The 24,788-nt window shown below is 45.0% G+C and overlaps 4 protein-coding genes across 4 annotated transcripts; 2 read left to right on the top strand and 2 right to left on the bottom strand.

Moving 5' to 3' along the window:
* The first annotated feature begins 66 nt into the window (after positions 1-66).
* Positions 67-7,410, top strand: tm9sf1 (transmembrane 9 superfamily member 1). The gene is made up of 9 exons (XM_037456075.2): positions 67-654; positions 1,574-1,788; positions 2,472-2,603; positions 2,929-3,051; positions 3,274-3,632; positions 4,197-4,351; positions 4,508-4,693; positions 5,435-5,708; positions 6,139-7,410. Exons 2-9 carry the CDS (start codon positions 1,582-1,584, stop codon positions 6,530-6,532), a joined length of 1,830 nt encoding a protein of 609 aa, XP_037311972.1. The 5' UTR covers positions 67-654; positions 1,574-1,581; the 3' UTR covers positions 6,533-7,410.
* A 244-nt stretch (positions 7,411-7,654) lies between these two features.
* nanog (nanog homeobox) lies at positions 7,655-9,788 on the bottom strand. The gene is made up of 4 exons (XM_037456078.2): positions 9,321-9,788; positions 8,499-8,878; positions 8,283-8,420; positions 7,655-8,047 (listed from the first exon to the last, which is right to left on the bottom strand). Exons 1-4 carry the CDS (start codon positions 9,682-9,684, stop codon positions 7,655-7,657), a joined length of 1,275 nt encoding a protein of 424 aa, XP_037311975.2. The 5' UTR covers positions 9,685-9,788.
* Positions 9,789-12,941: 3,153 nt separating this feature from the next.
* Positions 12,942-22,175, top strand: ipo4 (importin 4). Its single transcript, XM_037455523.2, has 30 exons — positions 12,942-13,357; positions 13,741-13,827; positions 14,003-14,082; positions 14,170-14,211; positions 14,371-14,500; positions 14,677-14,856; positions 15,002-15,067; positions 15,167-15,268; positions 15,395-15,478; positions 15,584-15,739; positions 15,873-15,926; positions 16,115-16,224; positions 16,368-16,476; positions 16,635-16,764; positions 16,961-17,074; positions 17,195-17,308; positions 17,502-17,625; positions 17,923-18,034; positions 18,126-18,244; positions 18,348-18,425; positions 18,617-18,674; positions 18,869-18,974; positions 19,107-19,300; positions 19,401-19,451; positions 19,739-19,864; positions 20,039-20,265; positions 20,371-20,503; positions 20,602-20,706; positions 21,151-21,220; positions 21,333-22,175. Exons 1-30 carry the CDS (start codon positions 13,292-13,294, stop codon positions 21,461-21,463), a joined length of 3,258 nt encoding a protein of 1,085 aa, XP_037311420.1. The 5' UTR covers positions 12,942-13,291; the 3' UTR covers positions 21,464-22,175.
* si:ch211-196f5.2 (uncharacterized protein LOC556372 homolog) lies at positions 22,172-24,621 on the bottom strand. Its single transcript, XM_037455534.2, has 4 exons — positions 23,254-24,621; positions 23,051-23,150; positions 22,847-22,976; positions 22,172-22,278 (listed from the first exon to the last, which is right to left on the bottom strand). The coding sequence occupies exons 1-4, from the start codon at positions 23,346-23,348 to the stop codon at positions 22,205-22,207; spliced, it is 399 nt and encodes a 132-aa protein (XP_037311431.1). The 5' UTR covers positions 23,349-24,621; the 3' UTR covers positions 22,172-22,204.
* Between the last annotated feature and the right edge of the window lie 167 nt (positions 24,622-24,788).

Here is a 24,788-nt window from a genome sequence, read left to right as displayed (position 1 = left end):
CGCAGAATCGACTACACAGGTCTGGGTTCTTACGCGAAAGTGCTCTTAGGCCTTTCGATTGGTTCATTGAGGTTGAAGGAAATCCGGTCAATACAAAGCAATAATAGAGTGGTTTATGTTGGGACTCAAACGTTCATTTAATTAATGATTTCATTTACTGTTAAACATTTCAACCATTATAATATCAATGGGACATGAGAGGAACATTTCGCGGGCTGTGAATAACCGGTAACGTCGGAGGTGTGTTTTTGTGTCTCCGCCCACTCCGGAAAACTCTGCGGAGCCGTCGTTATTTTTTATTTTCTAAGGTGACGTGGAGTCGGACTTCTCTTTCGAAACTGTCCCCATGTGTCAACGACAGCACCTGCTGTACCCAGATACGATCGCAACGAATGTATAATACGTCGCTGCATCGAATCGAGGCCCTGCGAGATGTTCAGCTGTGGCGTTCAATCTTTACACTGAGCTCCAGCATCGGCGCGTACTGGAGCGCGGAGTCGACCGTCGCGGCCTGGAGTCCGAGGAATTCAGCGGACGAACAGGTTTAGTTTTGGCCACAACAATCATACTGGTGGTGCATCGTTTTCCAGCTTCTCTCACAGAGCCCTTTCGCTGCCTCTGCGAGTCTAGGCTCAACAACGCACCTCTTTTGAAGTAAGCAGAGTGGACGGAGATACATTGTTTGTTCTTCATGAGTTAATGACCCCCCCCCCCTTTACTACTAGCTCAACGGGTTTATGAAGCACGACTGGTTCATATTAGTGCCTGGTTGCTTGGTTGTTGTTATTCTTGTTACTGGTCCAGCTAAAATGGTTTTGTTGAATTCTGTCTAAAAACTTCAGAAGGTTCCGTTTGAAACATAACTGCAGATTACTGACAAGTGTCTTTACGTCTTGAGACCCTGAGCAAACCCAGTCCACTACCACGATTTATGCCAAAACCTGCACTCCATCTGGATGGCATCTGCCTCAGATGCATCACCATCATCGGATGCACTCTCACTTAAACTAAACAACATTCAAACTGTTCCCTCCACGTTAACTCTGAAAGTTATGATGCACGACATATTCTTTTGCACCATCATTGTTTCCCCTTCACAAAATTATGCTGCTAATGAACTTAAATGTGCAAGATTAGCATGCTAAAGACAAAATAGGTTTCCAACATATTTTAAAAAAAGGACACTTGTAGTTTTTAAAAGGGATAACATCTCGGGCAATGGCAGTTTGTGTCTCAAACTGTATAAAAGCGGAAAGAGCAACTATAGTTCATTCTATCCCCCCTTCCCTCCTCCCGACTCATACAACTGATGAAATGCTTTGTAACTCGTGGCAGTTACACAGTGTATCAGTTCTGCCAGTGTTCCTCAATTCTCTTCTGTGTGTGGCTAAATGTTGAAAGAGTGATTCTGCATTAAATTCTCCACTGGTCACATAAATGGTCACCCATCTGGTGCAGGTGGCATGAGCATGACATCATTTGTTGACTTGAAATAGGCACACTTTAAGTCCCAGGTCAGCCAGTCGGGTTTAAATCACACCAGCTGTCCCTTTTGAACTCTTCATCTTTGCAGCAGAGGTTATGCAGAGTGGAACAGGTCACCGGCCAGGCGGGTGCCAGAGGACGATGGGCCTGCACTGCTTCTTGATCCTGTCCTTATTCTCATGCTGGGCCGTGGGCTACAAGCAAGGGGACAACGTGACGCTCTATGTCAACAAAGTGGGCCCTTATCACAACCCCCAGGAGACGTATCACTTCTACACGCTGCCGGTTTGCAGGCCCGAGAAGGTCAGTCTCTGTTCTGCACCGCTGCTCTGAAATCCGCAAGGCACCCGGGGATAATTTTGTCCTGCTAAATGTTGGCGCGTAGCTATGGATAACACGTAGATCTCAGCTTGTCTTGTGAAGTTGCTTTTATATGAGACATCCTGTGTTTTTTTCGTGAGCAGGAATAAGCATTGAAAGGGACTTTTTTTTCAGATTCAATTTTTTTTAATTCTATTTTACAAAAGTGTATTAACCAATTTGAATGAAGACAGAATGAAAGAAGAGAAAATGTTGGTATTTTGATACTATTTGATAAAAAAATGTGTTAAATATATTTCGTTGACACTATTATACCTCTGTTGCATAAAGTATTTCATGTTTTGCTGTTGCCTTTGTTAATGGTCTATTAATAAATGACGCGTGACTTTAAAGAGAAGTCATTATTTAAAGGGTGGTCGGTACAAGTCACACCCACGTTACAACAGCAGTAACTTATCACCGTTGGTGGGGTATAATGCTTTAACACCAAGCGTGCAGTGATGATGAGTGATCCCAGTCGGTGGTGTTTTTGTTTACTTTGGTTTTGTTAACCTTGCTAGGACTCCCTCACAGCTAAATCCTTTGTGCACAGAATGGTGACCATTCATGCTATGTGCTGCTTCCAAAGACTCATATTGGCTCATATTGTAACTCTTCATCTTCAGGTGCACCACAAGTCGCTGAGTCTGGGAGAAGTGTTAGACGGGGACAGGATGGCAGAGTCGTTATATTACATCCGATTCAGAGAGAACGTGGAGAAAAAAACCCTCTGCAAGCTCACACTTTCAGAGAAACAGGTATTTATTTACAAGATACTTAGAACTTCACATTCTGTACTACGAGATATTTTGGGTTCTGCTTCTCGACTGTCTTTACATTGTAGATTTAGTATACAATTCAATAAGTAGTTTGATTTTAAATAGAAATTATTGCATCTATATATTAATGACCATTGTATAAAACCCTTTTTTCAAATCCTACAAGCATTTTTGGATGATTAGCGTTGCTTAATATTTCCCCAGTGAATCCTCTCAATTGTAATGTAGTCTTTAAACGGTGAGGCCGTGCCCCTTAAGCGCTCAGGGTGTGATCCTGGATATCTTGTGTGTGTGCGCGCTTCAGGTGGACGAACTTCGCGAGGCCATCGAGGAGCTGTTCTACTTTGAATTCGTCCTGGAGGACATTCCTATCTGGGGGTTTGTGGGATACATCGAGGAGAGCGGCTTCCTGCCTCACAGCCACAAGGTAAAGCACTCCCAAGGGTGTTGTGGTAATCTGTGTAGTATGTTAGATCACATGATGTAAACAAAGAGAAAGAGACAGGAAGTCTCTCAGGTCTAATCTTCATGCAACGCTCGACTCCAATCGCTGTTATGCTTTTTATCTCCCCCCCTCCTGCTCTTTGTGTTTCTACTTCCTCTTTGCCTCGGTCCCGCCCCTCCTACCTCCTCCCTCCTCCCCCATCAGGTGGGTCTGTGGACTCACCTCGACTTCAACATCGAGTACAACGGCGACTCTGTGATCTTTGCCAATGTTTCGGTAAAAGACGTCAAACCTGTTCCCCTGGAGGAGGGGGCCGGTGCCGTGGTGGGTGGGGTCGGAGTGGGCGGAGGAGGCCTAACGGTCACCCACACATACAGCGTGCGCTGGTTCGAGTCCACGCTGCCTCACGCCCGCAGAGCCGAGCGTCTCCGGGACTACTCGTTCTTCCCCAAAACGCTGGAGATCCACTGGCTCTCCATCATCAACTCGCTGGTGCTGGTGGTGCTGCTGCTGGGCTTCGTCATCATCATCCTCATGCGGGTCCTCAAGAATGACTTTGCCAGGTGAGTCAGGGAGATTCATCGAGGTTACATCTGGGGCGATGTATAGGTTTTTAATGTGAAAGTTCAACCTGCACTACACACACATCTCTAATATCGTTATGAGAGGTTTTTATCTGTTAGTAAATCAACAGAAAGTCAATTTATAGAAAATTTGTCAATTGTTTTTGCCATTTTGCTTTTTAAATGATGAACACAACATAATAGCCATAATGTCTATTTGTACAATCTGGCATAAGGAAGTAATTACTTTACAATTAAAAACATTAAAAAAGTTCTAAACTCAACATTATGCCCACCAGAGAGATGCTGGGAATTAAACAGTCCGAGAGCCGGTACTTGTTTTTGCAGACAGAATACAGGCTTCCCCTCTCGTAATGTATGTCTCTTATTCTGAAAAACATGAAACAAAATTATTAAACTTGAGAGGATTCACCCGAGCCCTTATGGACTTTTGAGCTAAGAGCTAAGCTTTTTTCTCGACCTGTGCAGAAACTTTCAGGGTGTCTCCTGCTCGTCAGGTACATGATAACATTGTGGTTGAAAACTTCTTTCCTTCACCCGCAGGTACAACGTGGAGGAAGAGGGCGGCTGCGACGATCTGGACCAGGGAGACAACGGCTGGAAGATCATACACACCGATGTCTTCAGGTTTCCCCCTTACAAAAGCCTGCTGTGTGCCGTGCTGGGAGTGGGAGCTCAGTTCCTAACCCTCGCCACAGGTGAGCATGCCTTCCATAAACGCAGCTAGAATTAAAATCCAAACAGGTACCAGGGACCTACATTTCAGTTTGAAGATAGAGAGCAGACTTGCACTGACCAAATGCACAGGCCCCACACGCTGAGCTGATCACTGAATTGTCTCTGTAACTGAATAGGAATCATCTTCATGGCGCTGCTGGGAATGTTCAATGTGCACCGCCACGGTTCCATCAACTCCACAGCGATCGTCCTGTACGCTCTGACCAGCTGTGTGTCCGGCTACGTGTCCTGCAGCTTCTACACGCAGATCAACGGCCAGCGCTGGGTGTGGAACATCATCCTCACCTCGTCGCTCTTCTCCGGTGAGTTTGCCGATGGCAAGGCTTTGGGATTAGTGCGCACGTTGGTAGAAAAGAGTTCATAGAGAGCTTTGCTGCGTTAGACTGAGATTGATTCAGATCGTCTCCTCACCGCCAGTAGATGTTTCTATCCATCACCATCCGGCCTTGCTTAGGTTCTAATTTCCTTTTGTTTCACTGCTCTCACACTTTTCCTCAGTAATTTGCATTAATCAATTCTATTGAAGTGTGCAAAATATAAAAACAATTTCACACTAATGAGTTTCAACTGACGTCTTGCCTTTGAAACTGTCTACTAGATATAAATCATGGTCTTTTGGAAGTGTTACTTTAAGTATTTTGGTTGTTATTTCTTGCAGTGAGTCTTTGTTTCACTAGAAATAATTTCAATATCATATTTTTTTTAACGTTTTTTATCATTTGTCAATATGAAACTCAATGACACATTTCCTCGGGAGCTTTTTGTGTAATTACTAAAGCAACAGGCGGGATTGGTAAGGTCCCCTCCAGAGTATATGACAGACATCTTTGTTCATAATGTATTCATTTTATAATCTTTTAATGCATTCACACTTTTCCGAATTTTTAAAATATTACCCCTGGCACCTTTCAACGTGGTTTAGTCTTTTTAAACGTGGCATTTAAAACATGCGTAATTTTTAGCAATAGGTTGATGTACGTTTTCTCGTGATCCAGAATGATTAAAAGCCGGTCCTTTATTCTGTCGGCCCTTCATCTCCACAGCGCCGCTGTTCCTGACGTGGAGCGTTGTGAACTCCATCCACTGGTGGAGCGGCTCCACCCAGGCTCTGCCGGCCACCACCGTGCTCCTCATCCTGGGGGCCTGGGTGCTGGTGGGCTTCCCGCTCACGGTCATCGGCGGCATTGTGGGAAAGAACCGAGCCGGAAGCTTCCAGGCGCCGTGTCGCACCCGCAACATCGCCCGGCAGATCCCGACGCAGCCGTGGTACAAACACACGGTGGTGCACATGGCCATCGGCGGCTTCCTGCCGTTCAGGTGAGACGTCTTTGTGTGTGGGGAAAGAGGGGCTTCGACCAGAGGGGGGATTCATAGTCACGAAAGCAGAGGGTGAATGGATTAGACGTAGGATTAACACTAAAAATAAAAGAGTTTATCATCAAATCTTTATTCAACAGGGACTATGAATATTTTCATTGTGCGAATTAGATGTTTAGCAGCATTTGCTATTTCCCACAGTGAGATTCCATTTTGAAGTTAATAATTGAAATGAAGATTTTAGTGTGAACTGTTCTTATGATTATTCAAGCCCAGAGTGGTTTGGATAATGAATGAAACTTACTACATGTAAACATTTATGATGCTATTCTCTCATCTTGGCTGACAATTAAGCACCCACAATGCCTTTTTATTAAGATTTATCCACCCAATAAATTAATTCCTCCTCCCTATCCACGTCCTTCCTCAGTGCCATCTCCGTGGAGCTGTACTACATCTTTGCCACAGTTTGGGGCAGAGAGTACTACACCCTGTACGGCATCCTGCTCTGCGTCTTCGCCATCCTCCTCTCGGTGGGCGCCTGCATCTCCGTCGCGCTCACCTACTTCCTGCTGTCTGGCGAGGACTACCGGTGGTGGTGGCGGAGCGTCCTGAGCACCGGCTCCACCGGCCTCTTCATCTTCGTCTACTCCGTCTTCTATTACCGTAACCGGTCCTCCATGAGCGGCCTGGTGCAGAGCACAGAGTTCTTTGGTTACTCTCTGCTCACGGCGATGGTCTTCTCGCTGATGCTGGGCAGCGTGTCCTTCTGGGCCTCGCTGGCCTTCATTCGCTACATCTACCGTAGCCTGAAGATGGATTAGACGTGGAACATGCTCACAGACATGCTGAGATAAATAAGCACTTCCTCATAGCACACAAGGACAATCCTCATCCTTCTTTCAGTCATACAAAACACACACCTCTGGTGAAGGAGTACAGGGGCCTTTACCTTTAGACAGGATTTAACTAGAGCTGTTAGTGATACGGGATTGTGGTTGGATGGGATTTGTATTTAAGGATTAAATGGGATATTTCGGTACAAAGGGATTGTGTAATTGTGTCCATTACGGAGTGGTGGGTTGAAATGTGTGCGATGTCAGTGGATGGAGTCATTGTTTGATGTAATTTATCATTTACTGCTCTGAATCCTACTTCATGGGCCATCAAGGCTCAGCAGGATCTAGCCATTATTTCCCCACATTGCATCAGTTTCCCAGAGACTGCTGACTCATACGGTCGTGCAAATGTTATTTACTTGGCATTTAGACTTCCCCCAAACAATTCAGATTGACTACAAATCACGAGTTCTGCACTGGCCCTGTGAAGCATTAGAGAATGTTGATAGTGGCAATAGTATCGTTGTACTCAAGATCACCATTTATTCCAATGTAATTATTTTCAATAAAATGTCTTTTAATACAGTATTCCATGCAAACAACTAGATCGATTTAATTTTTCCTTGGGTTCTTTAATACATGGGTATTCTACAGCACTTCTTGTACAACTAATTTAGCACAAATTGCATTAATCAAAAGGGTTTCACTTAAGCTTCTGGGTGTGCCATCTATGACCTACATCACCGGTTGTGATTTTGTATTAAACACTTACCGCCGAAAACAATAACTTTCATTAATTAAAAATAGTAATTGAATAGTTGCGATGGTAGTCTAAAAAAAAGAAAAAAAAAGAAAAAAGAAAATCAGTTGCAAAAACTATTGAAATGAAGGTCCAAAAAAACAATCCAATTAATGTGTTGGACCCGTGTATTACCAAGCGCAAAGAATTCACACGAACATACATTAAATACATGCATATAAAAATAGAGCTTCAAAAAAGACAAGGGGAAACTTCTTTAGAACTGGAGTATGAACAAGGCTTATGTACACCCGGCCCTGCAAAAAATTCTCAATTAGACGCGACTAAAGTAACTTTTACAGAAATGCTTAACAGCTATGACCATTGTGTACCATGGATGTGTTTAAAGACCCGTGACTGTTAACTGCCTCCCCGCCTTTGCCTTCTAGGCTCATGTCCTCTCCTGCGTTATTTGTCGTTGTGACACTGGCTGAGTGAAACACATTGGGGTTGTATTCATAGTGGCCACCGCCGTGGGGGATGGCCCAGCAACCCATTGGGGGCCTGTGGGGCCTTGCATTCTGGGATGAGCCGGAGGACCAGGAGGGGTAGCCGGCAGATCCAGCAGCAGCGGCAGCAGCAGCAGAGCCCATAGCAGCCAGATAAAAGGCCATGTTTTGGGGCGCCGTCTTCTTGAAGGCCGTCTCCATCATCTGCTGGTTGTAACTCTCCTTTAGCCGGGACCGGACCTCTCCTTGATACTAAAAGAAGTGGTAGCTCAAATTAGTGAGGGATTCCTTTAAACCGTTTCAGTTAAAGCAGCATACAGTTTCACAAGTGTTTCGCACCTCCTTTAAGGCTGTAATCAGACTATGATTAAGCCTCCATTACGGACGACTTGCTCTATGTCCAAGCTAATGTTTCTCTGTTACATCTTAACAGGAACTCTGAGCAGGACAATGGCTTGATCATCAGAACAAATAATGAGCTACTTACAGGTGGCATGTGTGTGGTGACGTTGGCGTACTTGGCTCCGTGTATGGGACTGCCTTTGTTGAAGCGCTCAGACACCCAGCTTGTATCTTTCTGGTGCCTCCTTAGCTTCATCCGTCGGTTCTGAAACCATGTCTTGACCTAGAATAAGATTGAGATTTCAGATGAATCGAAAGTGTACGCGGGTGTTGCTGTGGCCGACATTGTTAAATAACTCACCTGTTTGTAGGTCAGTCCCGTCATTTCTGCCAGGTTCTTCATTTCAGCCGGAGTGAGGTACCTCTGAACACTGAAGCGCTGGACGAGAGCACTCATTTGACTCTCTGAGAAAGCCGACCTCATCTTTCCCTTTGGAGTAGTCACAGTAGTAGTGCATGGCTTCTTTGAGGAAGTTGATGTTAAGCATACATAGGTTGTGTTGTTGGTGTCCTCGTTCCCACTGGCAGCAACGGTGCTGGGCTCCTCCACTTGAGAGCCGCTGGCATTGGGGCTCCTGCCGCTTGCCTCATCGTCTCGTTCCCCGGCCTCTTTATTTTCCCAGGTGGTAGAGTCAGTCTGGGGGAGACTGCCTTCCCTGCTGCTGCCTGAACTCCATGAATCTAAGTAGGGGGACAAATTGTGGTCAGGGTTCTGGACATGATACTCAACGTGCTTGTTGTACGGACAAAAAGTAGTGCATTACTAGTTTACTCAAAATATCTGAATGGCGGGATTAACGTTAACAGTCATTGTATTGTTTTTCCCACATTCTATCGCGAGATGTCGCCGGTGAGTTTGCGCTGGGCGCAACGTCTACTCAGTGGCGGGATTTTTTTGTAACGCTTTTGAACTCAAGATGGAACTAGATTCGGCTTCATGCTCAATTCTGGCGCAAGAACTCTGCGGTTTGGGAAGCCCTCCAAGTGATTTATGCACCCATGTTGTACACGTTATACTATTTGATCAAATAGCGCCAGCGAGGTCAGCTGACCCCCTCTGCTAACATCAACCAGCCAACATTAGCTACATGGTAGCTCAGAACTTTAGCCACATAATACGTACTTGGGGAGGCGTGGGCCTCGGAGTCACTGGTCGAATCGCTTCCGGCCTGGCTGGCTTCGTGTGTCCGTGGCAGGGAGTCACCGATGTAAACCCCGGGGGCCTGGTAGTGACCGTGGCCGTTCACGGCTTGCCGCTCCGGACTGTGAGGCGGCGATTCTTCGCGGGTCCTCGGGGCGGCGGCGGCGGCGTAGTAGGCCTGCGTCACCCCACCGTTGTAGTTGCTCCATTCCGTGACCCCTGCTTCGCCCCAGGTGCTCGGGTTCCCGTGGTTCGGCTCCGGGCCGGATTGGTAAACGAGGCCGTACGCGTAGGCATGGTACGATGGGTTGTAGTTGTAACTTATCTGAGCCTTCCAGTCCGCCATCTCTCCGTGCGCCGCGATGAAAACAACAACCACAAAAGAAAAATATTTTAAAATTGGGAGCAGGAGAGTGGCATCTGTAAACTCGGAACCGCCCAGGTTAAACAAACTTTAAATGTAGCGCGCAGCGTCCTACGGGCTGTTTATAAGGAGGCCCGTGGGTGTGGGCAGCGATGGAGGTGGGTGTTTTGATCGTGTGAGCCAATCTCTTTAATTGCCACGACGTGGGCGGCAGCAGTGACATGTTATTGGTCATCTAGGTCAGTTGGATGCTTTCTGTAGTAGCCCACTTTTTAAATCAGTAATCTCCACTTAAATAAAAGTGATTGCAGACAGCTGAACATCTAGAGTTACTTTATTTTAGGTGATACCACAGATCAGTCAAAGTAGATGTTTGTAGATTCATTTGACTTAGCATGAGAATTATTCTGTGATATTTTAAATGTAACGTCTGCTCTACTCAGGGAGATATAAACTTGTTAATGATCCTAAAAGCCTGTGTTAAACGGCGATTGTGTGTTTAAATATTTGTTTGAAGACTTTAACTGTTTCAACTGATAAGTGCTTACATTCTTATTTATGACTTGTGTCTAAATCAAATACATCAATATTACTTTGTACGTGAATTCTATCGTTTATCAGAAGAAACATCCATTTGCCAAATATGTTGGATATACAAGAAAATTGTCATGGTGGGTGATGCATAACTAAAGGGAATAGTTTACAAATAAATTAACAAGAATATAAAACACAAAAAAGGAAATAGTGCACAGTTAAACAGATAACAATACTAAACACAAGTGTATTTGAAAGTGACCAAATGTGTTTTAAATAGAGACCCGGCCTGTGTTGATGAGCCCGACTCGTGACCTCAGCCTCCTGTCGGATGGAAGGGACACACACAGTTGCGTGATCTAGTATTTGCAACTAAGTGACTTATCTCTTGACTACACTTTATTACCTCAAGCCGCTCCTTCTGGTGATGTTTTGTAGTTGTCTTTGTTTAAGGAGCACAACTTGAGCTCAGAAGCATATTTTACATCCTCCTTTCACTCCCAATAAGGACAAAGCAGTATTAAAGTTCACTGGTGTTGCAGTTAAGGAAAATATGACATTTTAATGGAATATTAACTGGTCTAGATGAATAGATTATGCAGCAAGGGCTCTTTTAGCAAAATGGTTTTGTACCAGGCAGTTTTACAAAACATAACTTACAGAAAAAAACTATCAAAGTACTGCAGTACTTTCCCCAGCTGCTTAAGATGCTTTTTAAGACATGGACATGATCGGACTGCATAGTTGTCAGCATTAGTCATGTTTTCATAAGTATTAGTCCCAGATCAATAGAATGAATATAGTGGCCTGTCTCAACCATGAATGATCTATTGACAACTAATATTTCTTACTCAGTGAGATAGTTTAAAAGGAGAAAAGCAAAAAGAAACTCAAGGCACTGGAGCTACCGAATAAAAGCTTCTAAACATAATACTTGGAAGAGCTGTTGACAGATTACTGTCTGAAGTGTAATCAATAAAATCTCACGATTTAAAAGATTTATTTAACTCTCCATTTCCACACTTTGAACACAAGTGTTCAAAGACAAAGCCTCTAGCTTCAAATCCCAACAGCACCCCCCTGCTCCCCCACCCCTTCAATCTGTACAACAGGTTGGACATGTTGATGTGAACTGCTTTAACCCCCATTTGCAATCCTTTTCACAAAGATGAAGCAGATTAGAGGCGCGTTCCCATCCAGGTTGTTGTTTGTGCGCCCCCCTCCCCGTTGCATTGACGCGGCGATCACTCAATTAGTGATGAATTGATGTGTGAGCAGTGAGCCTAATTGCAAATTTGCATTTCTCGTGATCTCTGCCTGGGCAGGGTGTGTTCCTCAGTGCAACAACATACAGGAGGGGGGTTGATGGTGTAGGCGTGTCTGGGGGTTCGGGTGAATGGAGCATTGGTATGTGCGAGAGATTGGCCTTTGATGACCAGGCATTCTAGACTGTATTTTGCATGTGTATCCTTGAGAGGTTCTGCCACAGTAAAAGGTGTACAAGCCAGATTATAAACATTTCAGCACTATTATGTTAGTTACAGTTTGCTTGCAAATCTTTAGTTTTGCTATGACATAAACCTCTGAATATTTTCTTTCCCTTCTGTAATTCAATTGTAACAGTGATAGTGCCAGTGACGACAGGCGTTTCTAGCTGGATTTGGCATCTTGTGGTGCTAAAGTCACATGATTAGTCACTGACCTTGTGTGTGTGTGTGTGTGTGTGTTCAGTAGCTGCATGGGCGTTATGGGCGTGAAGTGCGAGACCACCACTATTTCTTTTGTTGTCTGAAATGTGTGCAAATTATCTCTTAAGTGACCACCTCCTCACAACTGCGACCCCAAAGCTCTTTTCATGGAATCCATCTCAGTAGTTTAATCAGTTATTGTACTGTGTGCTTTGATATTTCAGTGGTGGAAAAGCTACTCTCCAGTTCGTTACCAATCTAAAAGAAGTAAAACCACTAAAGCAAAATACTTGATTACAACACAATTTTGTGCATAAAAAAGTAATATATATATATCATTTGAATTTTTTTTACAGATGAAAAACAATTGTTCTCGGGTGAACAAACAATGAAAGAGTTTTCCTCATAGCCCAACAATCTAGCCTGTTATCTAGCTGTATTTTCAGCTTTAGTTTATTATGGGGGTGGGGAAGGCACAAAGACTCAAAGAGACTCAAGAATCATTGTGTTCATGTGTTAATTTTAATGACAGCAGTCAATATAAAAAATGAACAATTATTTGAACTAAACAGGGAACACTTCTTTCATGACAATTATCCACAAAGTGTGCAGCTTCTGGAAGAACATGCCAGTGTCTCTTCATATCTGAATTCAGAAAGGTCTGGTCCATTTATCGAGATCCACATTGATCAAAAACACACATATCGTTGTCTGCTTTTCAGGTGGTTTACTGGCACATGTGTCTCTTTGTCCTCTGGTGGGAGTGTGCTTACTTGTGTGCGCTCTTGTGTCTGTTTGTGTTGTGTGTGTGTGTGTGTGTCTGCGATACAGAGAGAGAGCATGTAGAGGAATTGTAAATGTGGAGACATAAATATCATTCATTTAATGTTAGGGGAAACATTGACCTAGTCCAAAATCGTCCAAAATCCTCCATTTCGCACAGCGCCCTCCTGTCCAGCAGGGGGCGCTGTCTTTAATCACACGCGACGCACGGCCATCGCCTGCTGGTTCCTTTAACTCAACTCACATGGAACTCATGGCCGGTTTGGTCCCGCGTTCCTGCCAGCTGAATCCCCCTTGCGGAGTACGAAGCCGTTGCACCCGCCACGCGGCTTGATAACTTCAAACCGCTTCAAGTTTTGAAATAGAAATAGAGAGGCGGGTTGTCACGACACGACGCAGCGGTAATTAGCTGTTACTCAGACCGCCCCACCGAGGATCCGTCTACGTAACGTTATCTGACAGCCATAACGTGCTCGGCACACCGCTAGGCACCTCGTTCATCTTATCCGCTCCACTAGAGACTTCATTTAACGGTTAACGGCCACAAACCGGTTAACGGAAAGTTGTAACGACCAGCTGTCAAGATGGCAGAGGAACTTGAGAAGATTCTCTTGCAGCTGACAGAGCCAGACAATGCTGTCATTCAGCAGGTAACGACACACACGACTTTTTTTTAATTTAGCGTTAACGTTAAAGACTAAATAAACATGACCCAGACGACCAGTGTGATAACTAACGGTTTGCTAACGGTCATTAAGTCATGCTAGTTGTCCCAGCCCAGCAGCGGTTAAACAAACGGCTAGCTAACGTTAACTGTCAAACTGTTCATGACATTCTCAACCCCTGTCGTCTAACGTGGTGGAACTTGAGTATGTTAAGTTGGTTCAGTTTAACCTTACTCATCAAAGGGAAGCTAAAGACTGCTTGAGGCTGACTAGGCTGCATCTTGTACAATGTATTGGTGCCCTGTGACAACGTCACAGCTATTTGTGGCAGCCGTTCTCAGTCTGACCTCTTTTGTCCCCCTTTTTAGGCCACTGCCCAGCTGAAACAGGCTTTCAAAGACCCAGCCATCATACCAGCCCTGTGTGCTGTCATGAGTGGCAGCCAAAACCCCCAGGTATTGTTTGTGTGGGAGTGGGGGCAGAGGAGCGAGAGAATGCTGTTTTATCCAGTGGGATTAGCATCATTTCCAGGATAAATTTGTGCAATGCACAGAGGGGTTGTTGTCAGCTCTTTTCCATGGGTGCTTTCGTTGATATAAGATCAAATCCTTTCCTCATGTCACCCCTTAGATTCGTCAGTCAGCAGCTGTGATGCTGAGATTGAGAGTGAAGAAACACTGGAAGAAGATTTGCCCTGAAGATAGAGAGAGGTTTGCTCCATTTTATTGTCATTAAAAAATGCTCTATCCTTCCCATAGTTCTAGTTGTAATTGTGATGTTTGTCTTTCTTAATGCAGCCTAAAGGCTGTAGTGCTGCAGGTCTTCATGCAGGAAACCGAGTAAGCAAATCAGTTACTACAATAATATTGTTACATGTCTGGCCTGGATTTTGTGACATTAAAATGACACTGACATGGATGGCCATATTTAGCCATGCGCATATAAAATATAATTGAATGAGCATTAAATGCATTTGTCTATTCATATGTATTTTGCAGGCACACAGTGCAGCACTCGCTCTCCCAGCTATGCGCAGTGATGATTAAACATGAGACACCGGACCGTTGGCCCGCCCTACTGCAGCTACTCAATCAAGCCACCAAAAGCAGCAACCCTCGTGACAGACAGGTACGGGACTCTCGGTTCCACCTATGGATATCGTCTTATTTTATATTTTTGAATAAACATTTATTTAGCGCTGTTTCAATACATTAATGCCCAGTTATATCTTATATATATATTAGTATTATTTTGTCAATAACAGCCTCTGATAATCAATGGTATGGTTTCCCATGGATTCCCAGGTTGGCCTCCTGCTGCTGAATAAGGTGATGGATGCCAATCCGGAGCCTTTCAAGCCTCACTACTGCCAGCTGCTACAGCTGTTTAGTACTGTGCTGCAGGACTACAACAACCCAACGGCCCTGTACTACTGCATCCTCACCCTCACAGCTATTACTGCATACACTGGAAAAGAAGAGAGTGTGAGCAATTGATACAGTGTTACTGTTACAGTTGTTGGACATGTGGCACAACAATTTTCAAATAGTATATAGACAATTAAACTGTTACGGATGGGATATATTTACAAACCTTTTGATGACTAAGTGACATTTTTCTGCTCTACAGAACCAGATGCGCTCTATCATCCCAAGTCTGATTGTCGCTCTACAGCACCTCATCAAGGCAGATCAGGTAAATTGGAATACATTTAACAAATAGTTGTCAATTAAGTATATTTAGGGAAGAGATTAATATGATGTGTCAAATTATTGGATTTGTCTGTCTGCACAGGGCCAAGCTGGCGAGGCCATGGAGGTGTTAAATGAGCTCATGGATACTGAGATGTCCATCATTGTCCCTCATGCTGCCGCCGTTGTCCGCTTCTGCTTGGAGGTGGGAATTTAATGTCTTTCCTCTCCCCTGTTTTATTATGAATTTGATTAAAACCTTCAGAACAAATATTTATTTTAAGTGCTGAGATTTAAAGTAACTTTTATTCAATATCATTGCTTGTGTCAGGTGGGTAGTGACACCACACTGAGTGACTCTCTGCGGGTGAAAGCGCTTTCTTGTATTGCCTTTCTTATCAAGGTGAAGAGCAAGGTAATCTCCCCATCAACTAATATAATAAATGAGTGTCCAACTCTAACCACAAAAAAGTGTTTGGCTCAGTTATATGATAATAAAATCATTTTCAATACTGTGTAGACAGTGCTGAAGCAGAAGCTACTGAACCCTGTCCTGCAGTCCATCTTCCCTGTGCTAAATGCCGCTCCCCGCCCTGGTGAGCAAGACCCAGAGGATGCAGAGGATGACAGCGGAGATGGCACCGACAATGACAATCCCAAACACTGTGCTGCTCAGGTTGGGAGAAGTTCTGTTCATATGCAATGCCTTCTGTTGTGTAAGAAAATGTACTTGGCAACAGCTAGAGCAGATCAACGTCTGAGTTGCAAGAAAAATGGAAGTTAATAAATTGTTATTGTTGTTATTCCAGATTATTGACACCATGGCTCTCCATATGCCCCCAGAAAAACTGTTTGAACAATTGGTAAGTCTGTGTAAACAATAACAGATGTATAACGTGAAGGGTCGTTTTCGTTTTTGATTTCCTTAGTTTGGATCTTGTAGAATTATCAATGCCGCATTGTGCATTTAAATCACCATGTATTGCATATGAGCCTTTGACTCAGGTCACTGCTTCTTGACGATGTATTTTGCGGTGTCTTATGTTTGAAGATGCCCCTCACCCTGGCCTCCCTTGCCAGTGAAAACCCCTATGAGAGGAAAGGGGGTCTCATGTGTCTCGCTGTGCTAGCTGAAGGATGTGCGGACCACATCCGCACCAAGTATGGCTGACTTCTGAAAAGTTCCCATATATATATATATATATATATATATATATATATATATACACACACTTTTTCCATCTGTTGGCAGACAAATGACAAATTACTCAAATTCTTCCTACTTTTGCTTGTATCTGTGTTAGGATGCTGTCATCAGTACTGCAGACAGTGTGCCAGAGTCTTTCTGACAGTAACCAGGTGGTGCGCAGTGCAGGCCTTTTTGCCCTGGGACAGTTCTCCGAACATTTACAGGTGAGTAGACACCACAAAATGTACAATGTTACTTGCATTTTTATTGTTGTGTTTATATTACTTTTTTTTTTACAGTTTGAACTTGTGGGAATGTATTTATGTATCAAAACGCGAGTATAGTATTTTAGACTTCTTTTTTTTCCACCTATTGTTTCCAGCCTGAAGTAAGCCAGTACTGTGCCGAGTTGATGCCTTTGCTGTTGGGCTACCTTTCATCCTTGAACCAGGCCAAGGTTGGCCATGTCACTAAGGCTTTTTATGCACTAGAGAACTTCATGGAGAACCTTGGTAAGCAGAAAAATGGTGTATACACACCGTATGTATGACACAAACATACATTAACTTTCCTGACATAATTAATACTAAACTAAATATTATCCAAAAATTTTTTGATTTGGTATTGAAAAGGTTCCACCAAAGCTTTTGTCGTCTAAATGCTTCGATACCGGATCTTCATGCTTTCTCTCCTCTTTTTCCCTAACAGGAGCAGATATTGAGCCCTACCTGCCCACCCTGATGGACACCATGTTGTCCGCTCTCAACAATGCTGAAAACCTAAAGATAAAAGAGCTTGCTGTGTCTGCCATAGGTGCCATAGGTAAGAATCTGTCCATTAGATTGATATGTAAGAAGAAGATTAAGCCAAATAATTTCTTGATGGAATAAAAGAGTTCCCACTTGGAAGTAACCTGTCTCATTGTAAAATCTGTCTTTTCAGCCACTGCTGCCCATGAGCTGTTAGTCCCCTATTTCCTTCCAGTTATTGAAAGCCTTAAGGGCTTCCTTACTGCCACCACAGAGGAAATGAGGTCTCTGCAAACTCAGTCCCTGGGTAGGTAAAACACAGGTGTTTGCAGTTCATGATGTCTGTATATTTAGAACAAAATATCGTGGTATTCAAACATCTCCCCCCAGAGGAATAAACCATTAGGTTGGTTTGTCTATCATGAGGTAGTCAAACCTCAGGCTCACCATGGAAGGAATGGCGGTGATGATTGTTGATCCTCTTGTGCTGTTCCTGTAAGGTACTCTCGCCACGCTGGCCCGTACTGTCGGCAACAATGTTTTCGGTCCTCTCGCTGCCGAGTGTGTTAAGCTGGGCCTCAACCTCACCGACACCATCGACGACCCTGACCTGAGACGCTGCACGTACGTATCTAACATTTGTAGCTGCAGTACCCCTCTGAGCCACAGGAGGGAGCATGTATCTGTTATGTTGGTTTTTAAACTATTCTTTTTAATGGTCTCATTCATAATACATATTTAAAATGTATGTATGGTTCAATGCCATTAGTCCCCCAAAAAAACACTTTAAAAAAGTGATAAAAATCCCTAAGTATATACTTTAATATACAAATTATTCTTATGATTCAGACGAAAAGAAAATGTTATTGGAAATAGCATAAATCCTGTACCCTTAACTTGTGTGTGTCTCCCCTCTGTCAGGTACAGTCTGTACTCTGCTGTGTCCACAGTCAGCCCGGACTGCCTCACTCCTCACCTCACTGCCATTACAACAGTCATGCTACTCGCTCTCAGGTCCAGCGAGGGCATTACGGTATAAAGCACACATACCACTCTGAAGCATGTAGACTAATCACAAAATACATAATCACAAAGCATTCCCTGTTTCTTTGTCCTCCCTTTAGGCACACGTTGAGGAGGACAAGACCTTTGTCCTGCTGGACGAGGATGACGACGACAGCGACCCCGACAACGACCAACTTCTGGACGATGAGCCCGCGATAGATATCCACGATGCTTCGGGGTTAGGGGCCACACACATAAACACGTCTATAAAAGTGCATGTATATTTACTACATGTGAACAAAAGGCTGATTTGCCTTTGTCTTATATCTGACCATCTTCAGGTATATTGTAGAAAACTCCTACATCGATGAGAAGGAGGATGCCTGTGATGCTCTTGGAGAGATTGCCTTCAGCACTGGGTAACAGAAGTTCTATTCGGCATTCTTAAAACATTATTTAACTCTGAATTATACCTGCACAGTTAATTAGCAAGTAGTGTTATTAAATAGATTGTTCCTAGTTTCATATTTTAGAAGGTACGTTTGATGAGCTTGATGCAGGTTTGTCGTGTGTACGTATTTCATTGTGTGTATTTCATTTCCCTGGACAGTGTCGCCTTCCAGCCCTTCCTGGAGTCTAGCTTCCAGGAAGTCTACAAGTTGAGAGATGTAAGTATTCCGATCATCCTTCTGCGTGTAATGTGCTATAAAGCACTCTTTGAGGTTTGTGTGTAGCATGCATGATTGTGATCATAATATGGAATTGTTTAACACTTCTGAATGGCAGGTGCCTGTTCTCTCTTCTCACGCCGAAAGTATCTCTCTCTCTGTCTCTCTGTGTGTGTGTGTGTGTGTGTCCATAGTTTCCCCATGAGGACGTCCGCAGGGCAGCATTTGGAGCCATGAGCCAGTTCTGTCAAGCTCAGCATAAAGTCTGGCAGGAGAATCCCACTGAGGCAAACCACCAGGGTACCGGAAATCCAGCATACAAAAACTGTTTGAATATACACCGTTGCCATGGTTAAGGTAGAAGCTGACCGACGGTCAAACCGCTGGAACTGAATTCCTCATCATTCCTGTACATCTTGTGTCTCTCCCCAGCATTGCATAAATTGCTGGATGTGGTGCTTCCTTGCTTCGTGGAAGCCGTGCGGAGAGAGCCCGAGCGCCAGGTTGTGATGGGCATCCTGGAGAATATGAACAATGTCATGAAGTCCTGCAAAGAGGAGGCTTTCAAAGACCCCTCTCGCCTTAAGGAGATCAGCAATGTCATCCGCGATGTGCTCAAGCAAGCGGTGAGAAAAGGGGTCAATGATGATGATGAGGAGGGGGAGATGGCTTTATTTGGTCAAGCTTACTGAACCTCAAAAATAACTTCATATTCATTTTTTTCAGACTGCTTGTCAGGGCGGTGATAGTGATGAAACTGACGATGAAGGGCAGCAGGTTGGCTGGCCTCTGCACATATACACATATTCGCATATCCAAATACTTTGTATATCATGATGAATACTAACTGGTTTATTCCTATTAATGCAACCCCATCAATTTTCCTCCCGTCATTTTAAAATGTAAACCCTCCCAAATAAATTAATTTGCACAATTTAATTTCAATGTATTGAGACATAAATATAGAATCCCACAATACTACCTTTTTAACCAAAAGCAATTTTCCCGGCCACACCGCTGTGCATTTGCTGAGTGTGCTTTTTGTTGCCGTGCTCCCTGACCAGGCGGAGTACGATGCAATGCTCCAGGAGTATGCCGGAGAAGGAATTCCTCTCGTGGCCTCCTGTGTGCCTGCTGACCGTTTTGCCCCTTTCCTCAATGACGTGCTGCCTCTCATCCTGAGCAAAGCTGTGAGTTTTTACCCAATGACAAGTTCTGGAGTTCAACAGAAGCATTATTTGCTCCAAATGATCACAACATAAGGACTTGAGTCCTTTCGAAATCAATCCTTCTATTCGTGTGGCCTCTTTGAATCTATAGTGACATCATGTAATCCCACACTAAATGATCTTCTTCTTCAAAAGAAATCCTCGTGCACGGTGGCCGACCGGTCCTTCTCCGTGGGTACGATCGGAGAGATCCTCCAGGCGCTTGTGAGTGTTTCTGGGGGCCAAAAAGTGGCGAGCAAGCTGTCTAAGCGGCTGCTTCCTGTGCTGGTAGCCGGAGTGAGGGACAGCGATTCTGAGGTTCGCAACAACAGCGTGTTCGGCCTGGGGTGTCTGGCCCAAGCCGCCGGACCCATTGGCGTGTCGTATCCTTCTTACTTGTGTTTCTGGGAGTGTGCATGTGGGTTGTCTTTCATACTTTCATCGAGTCAAACACCAATGAAGGAGTTCCTTAGTGAAGCGTACTACAGGGACTATCCCATGATGCTCTCAGTGTTTTCCAACATGCTGACCAGAGAGTCCAACCTCCGGGTTATTGACAACCTGTGTGCCGCCCTCTGCAGGATGATCCTGACCAACGTGGAGGCCGTCCCTCTTGAGCAGGTAGGTCTGCGGCTCTCACCCCCTCCCGACGAGACGTTTCAGCCACCCAGAGTGATGTCTGCCGACGGTACAAATTGATGGCCAACTCTCTCTGACAGGTCCTTCCCGCCCTGGTGGCTCATCTGCCCCTCAAAGAGGACTTGGAGGAGAACAAGACGGTGTTCAGCTGCCTGACTATGCTCTACACACACAGCCCAGATATGGTACTACACACACAATGGCTGTCATTTGTCTCCATGGGGCGTCCTAGCTAGTTACAAGTTAGATGCAGTTGTACTAAATGAGCGTCGCTTCTGTGAAAACCGTATCGGCCATTTTATTTGAATGGGATTATCAGGCATAATAATAGTGATGCAGGTGTGTTACATTCAGCTTTTTAAAGGTTTGGAATGACCCCAATATGCATTATATAAATCGCAATCAGGCAAATGTTTGTTGCATGTTTTTATAAAGTATTACTGCATCACAATATTAAGGCATACAGCGTATTTCAACTCACTTGATCAGACATTTAGATGAGAGCAGGGGCAAACGTTTAACAAGAGCAATCACTTTTATATGGATCAACGACACTCCCGACTTGAGATTTCTTATCAGACGATGTGTGTATTCTTCTCTTGAACACGGCGTCTTTTTGGTCCCCTCAGGTTGTGAACCTGATGAAGCCCATTGTTGCGGCTTCCAGCCACGTCCTCGGCTCAAAGGATGTCGATAAAGGTGAAAACCCCTCTGAGATGGGGCAGCATTTTCCACGCCTTGATTTCTTAAGATTGCTTCAATGTTTTGCTGCCATCCTTAAACCCATTATTATTATACTTCTCCTCCACAGAGACGCAGCATATTTTGGTCATGCTGATGAAAGAATTTGCCCTGCAGCACTCCGCAAACTTCCAAGCAGCCGTGACCTCACTTCCTGTAGAGCAGCAGGCCAAACTTGGTGCGGTCGTGTCCGCCTCGTAGCCCACACACATCCTTCCACTCTCGGGTGAAAGCCAGATAAAACAATACATTTTTTTATACCATAGGTGGAAAAGGGAAGGGCATTTTTTACATCTCCCCAAAATGATTTGAATACAGGACTTCCACCAATCTTAGTTATTAAATTTGACAATAATTCTTCTGAGTTTTCACTTTTAATTTATTGCTTGTTCAATGCTGGTTTTATTGTTCCAAACGGTTGTGGTTTACCATCCTGCGTTCTCAATGTATTTGGTACCCCTGTTATTCCTAAAAGCTGGTATTCATTTCTACTCTCCTTTCTGCCGCTGTTTGGAAATGCTTCTGACTTTGCTATGTGTGTTTGAAGCAATGATCCCCTGGTAAATGTAACGCTGGACTTCAGTCTGAGGACTGAACTTTTCTCCTAGTGTCCCACCTCACGCAGAGATGCATCTGCTGCCTCCTAAAGCACAGCAGCTCCACCTCCACCTCCTGCCCCCCAGAGGTCACTGACACACTGAGCGAAAACGTCACCCACCGTAATGATAGTGCTTGTAGCAGCGCTGCCTGGGGCTAAATGCAGCAGTAACCATATCTGCTTGGCACTATTAAAAAAAAAAAAATAGTGTCTGACATTTTTACTAAAGTTACCAAATTGAACATGATGTTGGCATGTTCTGCTGCGCGGCCAATGAAAGCGGAACTAAGGACACTCAATAAATGCAGACTTGTGTGTGTGTGTGTGTGTGTGTTTGTGTTTGTTTAAGGGCAGTCTGGCTGCTGGTTTTCCGTGTCCAAGGCCATGGTCCTCTGAACCGGCATCTGGCCCGGCTCCCCTGGGGACACAGAGGGCTTTTTTTTTTTAAGTACACACTTCAACCACACAGATGTTTCCGTCTGTGGAAATGATGAAAGGGATTAAGGGCGCACATTCAACCCCACAACTGAGAAGATGCAACCAGGTGTGTGTTTATTATCAGTTTCATTTGCAGGCTTCAGCCTTCCTCCCAAGCTCACCCTGTCCCCTAGCAACCAGCCTTCCCTACAAAGTATTTCTATTACGCAAGCCGAATAAGAGTTTCACAAGTTGCCCACAGCATGTAGGTGCAAAGCTTCCTCTGGACGCTGATGTAATGTTTACAGTGATCTCATTTCAGTCTCAGAGGTCACTCTGTTCATCCGTCGCCTCTTAGTCCAGAGACTTTTCTACTCTTCTTCCTGCCCCTATTTGGAAAAGCGTGTGTTTGAAGCAAGGACCCCCTGCTAAACGTAACGCACATGCAGGAATAAATCCATCGTACCTGGAACTCTCATCCAACCCCCCCCCCTCACAGCAGACAATAACGGCCACATACGTGCGTCATACATGATACTTAGCTACTGTAGAACTACTTCCGGACGGACCTGCGCACGTGTGCTTCCAGGGCAAGATGTCCATCCCCGTGCGGCAGAAGGAGCGGTCTGTGTGGGCCTCAGTGCTGTACAGCACCTCCTGCAGCGCCTGGTCTCCGGGCTTCTGGGCTTTCACCCTCACCTACGGGGGGAGAAACCAGGCGGTGTTAACGCTGCCGCGCGGACACACCGCGCCGCCTCGGGCCTAGGACGCACCTCCAGGACGGTGATCTCTTTCTCCTTCAGCTTCCCCGCTCTGCTCTTGACCTGGGTCTTCTTGGTGTCCACCCACACCACCCTCTCCTTCACATCTGACCTGGGCGCGCGCATACGCACACACACATGCACACAGACGTTATTAAACATGCACTTACTTTCTAAGACCACCCCCGTCCCCCTCGCCCTGAGCGCAGACTCACTCTTGGATGCCGAGGTCGGCCAGTGTCGTGTCCAGGAAGGGGAACGGTTGGTGCGCCGGGTCTGGCTCCACCAGCACGGGCAGTGTCACCGACATGGGGATCTCCCACTCCAGCTCCACGCGCACCGTCCTGCCGCGGGGCCCCGGGGAGCCCGCTCCTCTCCCTTCTCCTCCGCCCTCGGCCTCTCCCTCCTCCGACAAGCCCTTCGTCTCGTCCGCTGCCAGCTTGACTGATCAGTGCCTCGAAACAAAAGGAATGGGACGCGTCCCTCGGACCTCTCCTCTTCTGAGCTGGTGATCTACTCTGATGATGGAGGCCTCGACAAAAGTGTGTGTGTCGAATGCTTTCCGACCCGCGCTGTTATAAGCAGCCGGTATGAATGTGTGTTATGTGCCACTAAGATGTTAGATGTATTAAGCTGTCAGGGTAGTGGTGGTAGTGTTTGCGCCGCCAGGTGTGTTTGTGGATCATCAGGCTGACCGGGCCACCATTAGTGGAGCACGTCTTAACTCTAAAAGGAGGAGGAGGAAGAGGAATGTGCCCGAAAGCACATCCAGTCTGTGTGGAAAATAATAATGACGACACTCAAATGGTTCACATCAAAGCGTCACATTTTCGAAAAAAGTGCGCTTGCTCTAACCGCGCATAAATACCTATGGCCTGGGGTTATTGTTGTGTGTGTGTGTGTGTGTGTGTGTGTGTGTCCTGTACAGCAGGAATCTTTCCCCACTAAAGCAGCACTCTGGACTCAGCGTGTCACATTCCATGGACAGCCTCAATAAGTCGTGGCTACGTCAGCAGGGACTTGGGTGACGTAAGGGTTAAGGAATGTTCAGAGCCAAAAGGCACCTCGGCCGGCTAAGCATCAGGCCACAGAACCGGATGTTCAGGTTTCGGCTCATTGAATTGGTTCTAACCAGCAAGGTAACACAACGAAAAACGAACAAACCAAAGTGGCTTGTGTAATGGGCCTTTCCCAGCTTTGAGGCTGTGACCTGAACGCATCATGAGCCGGTTCAACAAGGTGACCTTTCTTCAAGGATCCCTGCTGTGACTCATTGGCGACCTCGTATCAGTCACAACCAGGTGCCGCACTGATCTGCCTCTTACCCCGGTGTGTTCAACAGGCAGAACACTTTTAATAATGCCGAATTGTTGAGGCGTGAGGTCAGGGGGGAGTTTTCTGCCAGTGAGGCATGATGCGCTTACTGGAAGCAGGGAGGTGCTGATCTTCCTCCAAGTTGCATCTGATTGGGTCCTGTTTATTATTCTGCAGCACAAACTCCAATCTGAATATTTATTCTGTTCTTTGGTCCAGAACTACAAACTTTAACTTCATGATCAATGTTGTTATTCTGGGATTAATCTAAAGGTGTGTTCAGTGTGAGTTAAATACAAGCATAATATATTATTTATAATAAGTACAGTGATAATATTTTGCTTTAGAAAATAACAGACTGGTAATTTCCTAATAACTTCAGAGTTTATCAGGCATGAATATGTGAAGAGTGCAGAAGAGTAATCAATACTGTTGT

The sequence above is a fragment of the Pungitius pungitius genome, chromosome 19 (assembly GCF_949316345.1).
Source record: "Pungitius pungitius chromosome 19, fPunPun2.1, whole genome shotgun sequence".
In the NCBI taxonomy this organism is placed as follows: domain Eukaryota; kingdom Metazoa; phylum Chordata; class Actinopteri; order Perciformes; family Gasterosteidae; genus Pungitius; species Pungitius pungitius.
This window is presented reverse-complemented; position numbering and strand designations above follow the sequence as displayed.

Excerpts from the sequence above, each read along its gene's own strand:
- ipo4 (XM_037455523.2), top strand. The coding sequence starts at position 13,292 with ATGGCAGAGGAACTTGAGAAGATTCTCTTGCAGCTGACAGAGCCAGAC. Across the intron at positions 15,479-15,583 it reads TTATCAAGGTGAAGAGCAAG|ACAGTGCTGAAGCAGAAGCT; the intron begins GTAATCTCCCCA and ends AATACTGTGTAG. Across the intron at positions 20,504-20,601 it reads AGGCCGTCCCTCTTGAGCAG|GTCCTTCCCGCCCTGGTGGC; the intron begins GTAGGTCTGCGG and ends TCTCTCTGACAG.
- tm9sf1 (XM_037456075.2), top strand. The coding sequence starts at position 1,582 with ATGCAGAGTGGAACAGGTCACCGGCCAGGCGGGTGCCAGAGGACGATG. Across the intron at positions 3,633-4,196 it reads CTCAAGAATGACTTTGCCAG|GTACAACGTGGAGGAAGAGG; the intron begins GTGAGTCAGGGA and ends CTTCACCCGCAG. Across the intron at positions 4,694-5,434 it reads CACCTCGTCGCTCTTCTCCG|CGCCGCTGTTCCTGACGTGG; the intron begins GTGAGTTTGCCG and ends TCATCTCCACAG.
- nanog (XM_037456078.2), bottom strand. The coding sequence starts at position 9,684 with ATGGCGGACTGGAAGGCTCAGATAAGTTACAACTACAACCCATCGTAC. Across the intron at positions 8,421-8,498 it reads CGGGACTGACCTACAAACAG|GTCAAGACATGGTTTCAGAA; the intron begins GTGAGTTATTTA and ends ATCTTATTCTAG. Across the intron at positions 8,048-8,282 it reads TCACCACACACATGCCACCT|TATCAAGGAGAGGTCCGGTC; the intron begins GTAAGTAGCTCA and ends CACTTCTTTTAG.
- si:ch211-196f5.2 (XM_037455534.2), bottom strand. The coding sequence starts at position 23,348 with ATGTCGGTGACACTGCCCGTGCTGGTGGAGCCAGACCCGGCGCACCAA. Across the intron at positions 22,977-23,050 it reads AAGAGATCACCGTCCTGGAG|GTGAGGGTGAAAGCCCAGAA; the intron begins GTGCGTCCTAGG and ends CTCCCCCCGTAG. Across the intron at positions 22,279-22,846 it reads CTGGAAGCACACGTGCGCAG|GGGAGCCGGGCCAGATGCCG; the intron begins GTCCGTCCGGAA and ends CTGTGTCCCCAG.